General features: G+C 40.5%; 2 protein-coding genes across 2 annotated transcripts in view; one reads left to right on the top strand and one right to left on the bottom strand.

Moving 5' to 3' along the window:
* LOC307038932 (odorant receptor 131-2-like) overlaps positions 1-8,216 on the top strand; it is a gene marked incomplete at its 5' end in the record, with an annotated part of 13,521 nt that extends 5,305 nt beyond the window's left edge. The window contains 3 exons of the mRNA XM_079680604.1: positions 1,782-1,826; positions 2,647-2,766; positions 7,346-8,216. Coding sequence (XP_079536730.1) covers positions 1,782-1,826; positions 2,647-2,766; positions 7,346-8,152 — 972 coding nt within the window. The 3' untranslated portion in view covers positions 8,153-8,216. The remainder of the gene's footprint in view (positions 1-1,781; positions 1,827-2,646; positions 2,767-7,345) is intronic.
* Positions 8,035-10,990, bottom strand: part of LOC307040721 (uncharacterized protein) — a gene marked incomplete at its 5' end in the record, with an annotated part of 42,093 nt that continues 39,137 nt past the window's right edge. Inside the window, one exon of the transcript XR_013808574.1 lies at positions 8,035-8,049. The remainder of the gene's footprint in view (positions 8,050-10,990) is intronic.

Here is a 10,990-nt window from a genome sequence, read left to right as displayed (position 1 = left end):
ATATACAGCTTATCGACAGTTTGTACGTTGGTGCTGGGGTGTAGGCCTACTCGGCCCAAAAATCAGAGTCCCGCTGCATGTGCTGTAACCGAGATACGGAAGACTTACCCTGAGCCGGGAGGCCGCTATCAGGGATTTCAATGGCCAAATCTGTAATTTGACATAAATCATGCAGCTGAACTGGTTAAAATGGTTTCGCATGATGTAAATAATTTACAAAGTACATCATTTACAATATTATTTTTCCAAAGAAACATGTAAATATAACAACATTTTCCAAATCACAAATTTGTAAGATTGTATTAATTTACTGTTTGATAAATAAAAAAGGGTTCTTTTGTTAATTTTTCACTTGTAACATTTTATCTTTATTGCAGTGTACATTAGTCTATTTTGGTATATGTGCGAGCCCACAAATAATTAAAAGTGGTAAAAATAATAAAGATATTCAGACGTAATTCATTTTTGGCCTTACTTATTTCACTTCAACTTTTATATATTTCAGTCACTAAGTTCACTGTACTCTGGTGACATTTAGCTCAAGCTGTCATAACACCTGTAGTAACTTAATTCTGACCCGAGTTTTGTGCACAATCTTCCAGCACCCATGATCAATGTTTATAGCAATCAGGAAACATTCACAGCTCACAACTACACATCGCTTCCCCATCATGAATTGTTAGATAAAAAAAGTTTAGCGAGGTCCGGTTACACATATGTTGAGCGAAAATAGCGGAAGGATACAAAACAAACAATCCAGACGAGGCTGGTGTTTGCCACGTGTGACGTCACACAGCTGGTTTAATGGCTGGCAAGCTTTTCGCTACCGGAGCGGAATAACACGGGAAAGTGGCACACATTTCATGTTATTTGGGGGGTATTTATGGAAAGAATCATTGATGTTGATATGTCAAATGAAACAGTGGAAAGTGATGAAGCGATTTATTAACACAGAATAACTTTTATTTTGGACATTACATGGACTTTAAGTTGCAGCTGATATTAACATGTGTTTCCTCTTTTAAAAAGTATGAAATTGTATTATTTAGCATTTTGTTATCAAACTTGCTTACTGTATTTATATTGTGGATCATTTCAATGTAGAAGTTATGACTCCAGGTGAACAAATAGTGAAATTAAATCGCATTTTAATCAATATTCTGAAATCATGCATTTATAATTTTCATTACAGACTACAGAGTGAATATTTATGAACTGCTGAATGATGTAAATTGGTATAAAATGTATACAAAGTTATTTTTTCTAATACTATAGTATACAAATAAATCCCACAAAACCACTAAGTTAGCATTCCTTAGTTGTTTACATGTCGTTATATTTTTATTACAATAATCCAGTTTTCTTCTTCAAAAGGCCTTTAAAATCCTGGAGAAGGCAGAAAAAAACATCTCGATGTTCTGATTTGGTTTCGTTTGTTTTAATATTTTATATCAGAGAGTAAAACAGCTCTGTGTGTGTCTAAACAATACATTAAAAGGGAGAATACAAATTAAGTTCACAGCGACGAGTTAGCAGAAGTGGATTAATGCACTTTGTCACAGTGTGTGTCGTTCTGTATTTAAAGAAGTAGATTTAAAAAAGGCAACACTTTTATTTTACCTGCTTTTGCTTATCATCAAGTAATGTGCATGAGCTGTTTGAATACACTGATGAACCATGCTGGGATTGATTATAAATATATGCATTAAATTAATATATTATGTAGTTTTAAGGTAAATATTTGTCAATGTGTCCGTGTTGTGTCTCTTTTCCTCTCTCAGCGCAGGATGAGTTCTCCAGGGGGTCTTGAAGGCAACATGACTCAGGTTTGCTGCATTATTTCTAATTATCTATGTTTTATTGCTGACTTTGCTGTAAAATTCAGAGTTTCTTTGTCCCTTTTTTAGTGTAAATGTCATAATTGCAATTACAAAAGGTCTGTTTTCTAATGCAAAGCAAAAACGTGTTTTATCCAAGTTGTTTTTGTCTCTATAATTTTCTAAACTCTGTCCACATATTTTAGAAAAACTGCTTTTTTATTAACCTAAAAACAATTATCAATACATTAAAACTTGCCAACCATACCGTTGACATTGCACATGGCCTGTTGACCTCACAATGTAACATTTTAATATTATATATTTAAATGATAATGGTCCGGTGATTTTAATCCAAAAAGACTCGTACATGTTCTCTGATTCACAAATGTGTTAAATATTTAAAATGTGTGTTTTACCGATGCAATAAAAACACTGCGAGATCAATTATCCAGTATATTTTGGTCCCAATTTCTAGGCTTGCTTTGATGATTATCAGGATAATATTGGGGACTTCTAGGAAATATTGTTATGGTTTAAATAAGTACAAGCTTTTTTTTTGTTGTGATAACAAAGGCTCTTCTTTCCGTATTGTTTCATGTATTTGTGGAAAAGCCCATTCTTCATTCAAATAAAGAAACAGATGTGTAGGAGAAACTTACATCAGTGAACGTAACATATTATATTTACTATACCAGATGTATTTTTCTACATTGTCAAGTGTCAACTCGACCAACTGGTAGAGACACTGAGATTGGAGTTATAATGATGATGATTAAATGGATTAATAAGTGTTTTTGTTTGTCTTTCTCTCCTGTGTTTGAATTAGCTCTTGCTGTCCAGAGATAGGTTCACCTTGGCGTTCATTAAGAACCTGATCATGGTTCTGATCTGGCTGCTGCTCAGCTACATCAACGGCAGCCTGGTCGCCACCTTCTTCAGACACCAGGTACACACACACACACACACACACACACACACACACACACACACACACACACACACACACACACACACACACACACACACACACACACACACACACACACACACACACACACACACACACACACGCACACACACACAAACGCACGCACACACACACACACACACACACACACACACACACACACACACACACACACACACACACACACACGCACACACACACACAAACAACACAAACAAAAATAACTAAAAAATGCATTTCCTTCTGAAAATGTGTGTGAATGCTGTAAACTGTGTACATGTGTTAGTGGATTTAGCTGAAAAAGCTGAATATTTTATGAGTTGAATGGTCTCTTCATCTGCTTTTAGCTACAAAAAACAAGTAAGTGTGTTGCTGAACTTAGCGGAGAAATGCTAAAAAGTTAAATGATTTGAATCAAAATTGTTACAGCTCAAATGCATTGCAATGGCTTTGCTGAAAGTGAAATGTTAAACTGGAAAAGTAGGACAAATAGTGAAGAAGCTTAATATTTAAAAGAAAATGTTTTAAAAGGTATAAACAACAAAACGTATACAGTAGCCTCAATGTCCTGAAATAGCTGAATAATTTAATAGTTGAATGTTTTCTGTCGCTGAAAGTAGGTTGCAGGAATTGGATATTAAATATAAGTAGTAGAGAATGAATGTGTATTAAGAGGAGAAAAGAAAGTAAAAAGGCTTTGAAAAGCAGCAGAATATTTTAACTGCAAACTTTAGAATGAACTTGATGGTGTAACCATTAACCATCTGTCGCCATGGCAACTGCATTTGGTTAAACCCCATAATACGCTTAGATGTGTTGATGGCTACACCGTTACCAAACCTGTGAAGTTTTGTGCCGCATTTTCACTGAAGTTATGAGAAAACCGTGTTTCATGGTGAGCATTGTGTTGCCATGGCAACGGCATTTGAAGAAATCTAAAAACTGTCACGTAGATGTCTTCGCAGCTGGACTGTTAGCACACATGTGAAGTTTGAGCACTTTTTGACCATTTTCATAGGAGTTAAAGCAATATCGTGTTTTATGGTGAGGTGTTGCATTGCCATGGCAACAGCTTTTGAGGAAACTCACTATTGGCACATAGACATGTTGAGGGCTGGACCATTAACCATTATCTGAAGTCTGGTGCTGTTTTGACCCTTTTCATAGGCATTAGGAAAACATCTTGTTTTTTGGCGACGGATGCGTTTCCATGGAAACGGCATATGATGAGATGTCAGATTTGACGTAGAGCTGTTGAAGCATGGACCGGTGATATACAAGTGAAGATTGGGGGACGAACGGACCGTGTCAATTGGAGTTACTGCGACATCGTGTTTTATGGCGAGGGATGCGTTGCCATGGTAACACCACATTATGTAACATTAGATTTGAAGTAGAGCTGCTCAGGGCCACAGTGTTAACCATCATGTGATTTTTGGTGGCGTTCTGAGCATGTCAGTTGGAGTTATGACATCATCACACAGGGGTTTGTGTTTGAGGTAACAATGTTATCAAACACATGTGCTGGAGCCCGGGGATCAAAGGTTTCCATGGTGATATTCAGTAATCAGTGAAAGGAGAGCCTTTCCATTGATCTGAATGAGGGATAAACCTCTTACATGTGAACGTTTTGTTGAAGAAGCGTATCAGATATCGATGAAAGTCCAACGCGTCTCAGAACCCTGAAGAGCGTCTGAGTCTGCTTTTTATGTACTTACTTGTCAATAATATAGCCTCTTTGGCAGATTAACTAAAGGTGTGCGGCTGCTGCTGTGAGGAAAGATCAGGCTGAATTTACAATGGGCCTTAATTGTCACTTGATGCCCTCAAGAGGCCTTTTGTTTAATTATCTTTGCCTAATTTGTTTTTATTTTCCAACCTAGGAGAGGTTTTCCTACATTTTTCCTGAAAAACGATGTCTCAGGATTGTAGGGTTTGGGAATTATGGCAAGTTTAAAAAGAAATATGAAGGCGGATTTCAAGCTTTGCCCCACTCTAGCTGTGACATCACGCACTCTAGCCTTAAAAGGCTGCTCGACACACACTCATGTTAAAATCTGAAGAAAGCCTCTTTACCAAGCTCCAAACTAAGTTAAATATCTCAAAAAGTGTAAAAGATATGAAGAATCTGAAGAACGACTTTTATAGCTGAATGTCTTGTGATCATTTAAAAGTTGGAATGAGGTCTCTAGCTGAAAGTAGTGGAAGGAGTAGCATTTGGCGCAAGGTGAAGGTAAAAGAGGATTTGAAGGTTCCTCCCATTGAGTTACATGTTAAATTAGAGAATGCAATTCCTGAAGAAATTGCTCGTGGGAATGCTTTATGCTGAGAAGCTTACGCTGAATTGCTATGCTGAAATGTAATGTGTAAGAAGAAAGTCAAGAATTTAGATTGAAATGATACATGAACACTGGGGGCTTGAATGTGTGATGAGAGAAGAAAATAAAGTAAAAAGGCTTGGAAAAGCAGCAGAATATTTGAACTGCAAACTTCTTAACTAACTTGATGGTGAATGATCTGTCGCCATGCCAACGGCATTGGATGACTCCCCATAATACACTTAGATGCGTTGATGGCTGCATCGTTACCAAACCTGTGAAGTTTTGAGCCGTTTGGAGCATTTTCACTGAAGTTATGAGAAAACCATGTTTCATGGTGAGCATTGTGTTACCATGGCAACGGTATTTGAAGAAACCCCATTATTGAAGTAGAGCTGTTGAGGGCTGGACCAGTGATATACAAGCGAAGTTTGGGGGACGATCGGATCGTGTCCATTGGACTTACAGCAACATTGTGCTTCATGGCAAGTGGTCTGTCGCCATGGCAACGGCATTTGATGACACCCTATAATACGGTTAGATGCGTTGATGGCTGCATCGTTACCAAACTTGTAAAGTTTTGGGCCGTTTGGAGCATTTTCACTGAAGTTATGAGAAAACCGTGTTTCATGGCGAGCATTGTGCTGCCATGGCAACGGCATTTGAAGAAACCCCATTATTGACGTAGAGCTGTTGAGGGCTGGACCGGTAATATACAAGCAAAGTTTGGGGGACGATCGGACCGTGTCCATTGGACTTACGGCCCGTCCACACAGCGGCGTGCGTTGAAGCTTCAACGCTTCTGCCCATTCACTTTGAATGGGGTGACGTCACGCTTCGCCGAACTGCATTGTGGGGAGCATAGCTACGCGTTGCTTGCGTCAAAAGTTGAACAATGTTCAACTTTTGAAGCTTCGACGGAAGAGTCAGCCAATCAAATCCCGTTTATGAAAATCTGCCAGTACAACTGCTAGCCAATCAAACCGTGTGTATGCTGCGAGAGCCATACCGCAGGTCATTTCTATGTTCCATAAAATGGAGGAGAAAATAATCATTGCGGTAGTGAATCATCCGGTGCTGTATGATCAGTCTCTGTTCATCTACCGGGATACAAACCGGAGGAGCCAGGCATGGAGGGAGGTGGCAGAGATAGTGGGTGAAACTGGTAGGTTTTCGCCTGTTTGGGGAGTTTATATCCAGTGTACCTCATTTAAACATTGAATGGACAGCTAGCAGGCATAGACAGTATATATACAGTAGCTAGCATGGAATGTTTTTTGCTTTGTATGTCGGGGGAGGGAGATTCATGTGATTGGTTGTTGGTCGCGTTGCTCGCGTTGACTCCCCAAGCTTCAGACACGCCCACCGCCAAGGGTCAACGCACGCTGCTGTGTGGACGCTCCTTTACAGCGAGATTGTGCTTCATGGCAAGTTGTCTGTCACCATGGCAATGGCATTTGATGACACCCCTACACGACGTACGACATACGCTTAGATGCGTTGATGGCTGCATTGTGACCAAACCTGTCAATGTGACATCCTATTTCATGACACAGGTGTTTATATTTGAACTAACGACGACAGCTGTGTGTCACCAATAATGTATAAAATAGGTGGAACATGTTGAAGTCAGTATGAAGTCTCCATCAGACAGAAAAGAATAGGCTGAGACAGTCTGTTAGACTCCAGTGACCACGTCGTTAGCTCAAACACTAACACCTGTGTGTTATGACATCATCGTGTTCCATGACACAGGTGTTTATATTTGAGCTAACGAGATGTGCAGAGATCAGAGGTTTCCATTGTTCTGAATGAGAGATAAACCTCTTACATGTGAAAGTCTTGTCGAAGAACCGTAACAGATATCTGTGAAATTTAAAACGTGAAGCATGTCAAGGAAGTAGAGTATTTGAAGTGGGGGTTACCTTGGTTGCTGATTGGCTAATGGTAACACAAGCCCAAAAATCGTTATGACATCATAAAGTGGCCAAAATCTGATCAGCTCATTTTCAGGTTTTTATATAAAAGGATCAGGACAAAAAGTGAGCACATTTTTTTTCCTGAAACTTTCACAATCTCTTTACACAGAGGGGACACATGTTGATGTATAAATTGATGTAAAGTTGATGTATAAATTACATGATATTAATTACATTAATGATAATAAGATCGTTTATTCCAAATCATGCAGCCCTTTGAAGGTTTCTGACCCAATATTTTTCTCATTTGTAATCCTGCAGACTTTCTATGAAGACCCTCGCTACATCCTCTTCATCCACATGGTGATAAACGACAGCATCCAGCTGACCGTCACCATCACGCTCTTCCTCCTCAGCTACATCTTCTACCGGATCAACGTGTCCCTCTGCTGCTTCTTCATCCTGGTGGCCGTCTTCACCACCAGAAACACGCCCCTTAATCTAGCCTGCATGGCCATCGAGCGCTACATCGCCATCTGTGAGCCTCTACGCCACACACAGATCTGCACCGTGCGGAGAACTTACATCGTCATCGGGATGATTTGGTTTATTGGCGCTGCTCCAGATATCACCGATCTATTTTTGACGCTAGCAACAGAATCCATGAGCTTCTTCCACGAGTCGGTGTCCTGCTTGCGGCAAAACGTGTTCAAAGACCAGATTTTGGCTCAGAAAAGACTAGCGTTCGATGCAATTTACTTCTCCTGTGTGTTCCTGACCCTAGTCTTCACATATTTGAGGATTGTGTTTGCAGCACGGGCTTTATCGACGGATAAAATGTCTGCGAAAAGAGCCAGAAAAACCATCTTGCTTCACGGGGCTCAGTTGGCGATGTGCATGCTTTCCTACATTTCTCCGAGTGTGGAGATTGTTCTGAGCTCGATCTTCCCCGGACGAAGGCGGGAAATCAGATTTGCAAACTACCTTATCGTCTTCATCCTGCCCCGGTTCCTCAGCCCCATAATCTACGGGGTCAGAGACAAGAAGTTCAGGAAGTACTTAAAAATGCACAGCTGCCGGGTCAACGTGAAGATGATAGTGGCCCCCGCAAACAGACATGACGAGTAGAAAATGACATGAAAAGAAACATTTCGAATGTAATCATGAAAATATATATAATAATTAAAGGATTTTAGAGTCACTGTGATGCAGGAATGAATCCTTATATCCTGAAATGAGTCAGCATTTTATCACTTCCTGGCAGAGAAGGCAAAAGTACACACATCCTTTACTCAAGTAGAAGTACACATACTCGTGCCACCTTTAGCTTAGTGGAGGTGATGTGAAGCCATGTGACCGTGCTGTAGCTCCTTTTGGTTCTAAAATCATAGAGTGGTGTTAAAATGTGGAAATTATCCTGCTGAACAAAACTTGTAAGTATCATAAAGGTTTGTTTGACACAGAGATTATTTTCTGACATTATCCATCCCATTTGCGATGCTACCTTTAGGGTCAGCATACAAAGAAACGTCACTATTGGAACAAATATTATTTGTATTTTTTATGTGTATTTATAACAATTAATAAAATACAGTCCAAACTGAACCAAGCAATTTATTTTTTCATTTCTAAAATATGTATTTTAGACACATGTCATTTATTAGAGCACATAACAAAAGCAATGTGCTCAGGGCCGTCCCTCCCTACAGGCCGATCATGCAGACTGCGTGGGGCCTCACCTTGTGGAGGGGGCCTCACCTGAGCCGCACCTATGCGCTTATGCGGCGCAATTAGTGTGACACGGAACGGTTTCTCCGTTGCGAGGCTCCACGAGCTATATTTTACATTAATAAATGTAATGCTACAACTGTGCACTTTTTTTTTTTTGGCAGAAGATGGCAAATTAATGTAAATGTTGATTGCGGGGGAACATCTTTGCTACAGTACCTTTAATAATCTAAAGTTCACAATGCTCGTCAAACACACACACACACACACACGCACACACACACACACACACACACACACACACACACACACACACACACACCTGGTGCTTCCTGAAGGTGTGTATCAGGGTGCCGTTGATGTAGTTGATGGAGATGCAGAGAACCGTCACGATCAAGTTCTTGTAAACGGCCTCAGCGATGCTCCGACACACACACACACACACAATCACACACACACACACACACACACACACACACACACACACACACACACACACACACACACACACACACACACACACACACACACACACACACACACACACACACACACACACACACACACACACACACACACATACACATATCATCATCATCATCTGCGGTCACTCGTAGTCGAGTATGACTGTCCTCCTTCTTGGTCCTTGTGGGTCTTCAGGTGGGCATAGAGGCCGATTCTGGACCCGATTATCCTTGTGCAGTGTGGACATGGGAATGTAGTGGTGGAGGGTTTGGGTTGGACCTGTTTGGTGGTTGCTCTCTCCTTCCTGAGTCTGCGCTTGTCTTGTGCAGCATGGCAGAGATCATCATTGTATAGTGCAGCACCCTCATGGACAAGGTTTCTCCAGGTCGCCCTGTTTGTTGCCGTGTCTTCCCAAGCTTTTAGGTCTATGTGGCACTTCTTTAGGTTTGTTTTTATGTTATCTTTGTACCTCTTCTTTTGGCCTCCAGTGGCCCGTTTCCCTTTAGCAAGTTGGGAATAAAGGACTTGTTTTGGGAGGCGAGAGTCAGGCATGCGGATAACATGGCCAGTCCATCTGAGCTGGTTTTGGGCAATGGTGGCAGTGATGGTGGGAATGTCAGCCTCCTCCAGGACGCTGGTGTTAGTGTGCCGATCCTCCCAGCTAATCCTAAGGATTTTTCGGAGGGATCTCTGATGGTATGCCTCAAGTGCCTTTAAGTGCCTGCTGTATGTGGTCCAGGCTTCTGATCCATACAGAAGAGTGGGGAGCACCACAGCTTTATAGACCAAGATTTTGGTATTTGCTTGGAGGTCACGGTTCTCAAAGACTCTCTTCCTTAGCCTTGAGAAAGCCCCAGCTGAGGCGATGGTGTATTTCATCAATAACAGCTTTTGATGATAGGAGGACCGTCACGATCACGTTCTTGTAAACGGCCTCAGCGATGCTCCGACACACACACACACACACACACACACACACACACACACACACACACACACACACACACACACACACACACACACCCCCACACACAGACACACACACACACACACACACACACACACACACACACACACACACACATACCCATACAGACACATACACACACACACACACACACACACACACACACACACACACACACACACACACACACACACACACACACACACACACACACACACACACATTATAAAGGAGCTGACAGGCTGCTGGAGGAGCCAGAGACTCAGCAGGTGAGAGAGGGTCTCTGTTGCTTTATCTTTGAATATATTATATAATTTACATTTTTATTATTAATGCTCTATTTTCTTTAAGTTGCAGCTGATATTAACATGTGTTTCCTCTTTTAAAAAGTATGAAATTGTATTATTTTGCATGTTGTTATCAAACTTGCTTACTGTATTTATATTGTGGATCATTTAAATGTATAAGTTATGACTCCAGGTGAACAAATAGTGAAATTAAATCGCATTTTAATCAATATTCTGAACTCATGCATTTATAATTTTCATTACAGACTACAGAGTGAATATTTATGAACTGCTGAATGATATAAAATGTATGAATATAACGTTATTTTTTCTAATACTACACAAATACAGTCCGACAAAACCACTAAGTTAAGGTGCCTTAAATGTGTAGATGTTGTTATATTTAGATTATAATTTGTCTGACGGTTTCCCTCTTCAAAAGGCCTTTAAAAGCCTCGAGAAGCTTCAACAAAATGCAGAAAAACACATCTAGATTTCCTGATTGTGTTTTGTTTGTTT

This window comes from Notothenia rossii, assembly GCF_949606895.1.
Source record: "Notothenia rossii genome assembly, chromosome: 5".
Classification (NCBI taxonomy): Eukaryota; Metazoa; Chordata; class Actinopteri; order Perciformes; family Nototheniidae; genus Notothenia; species Notothenia rossii.
Note: the sequence above shows the minus strand (reverse complement) of the source record. Positions and strands in the feature narration are given on the sequence as shown.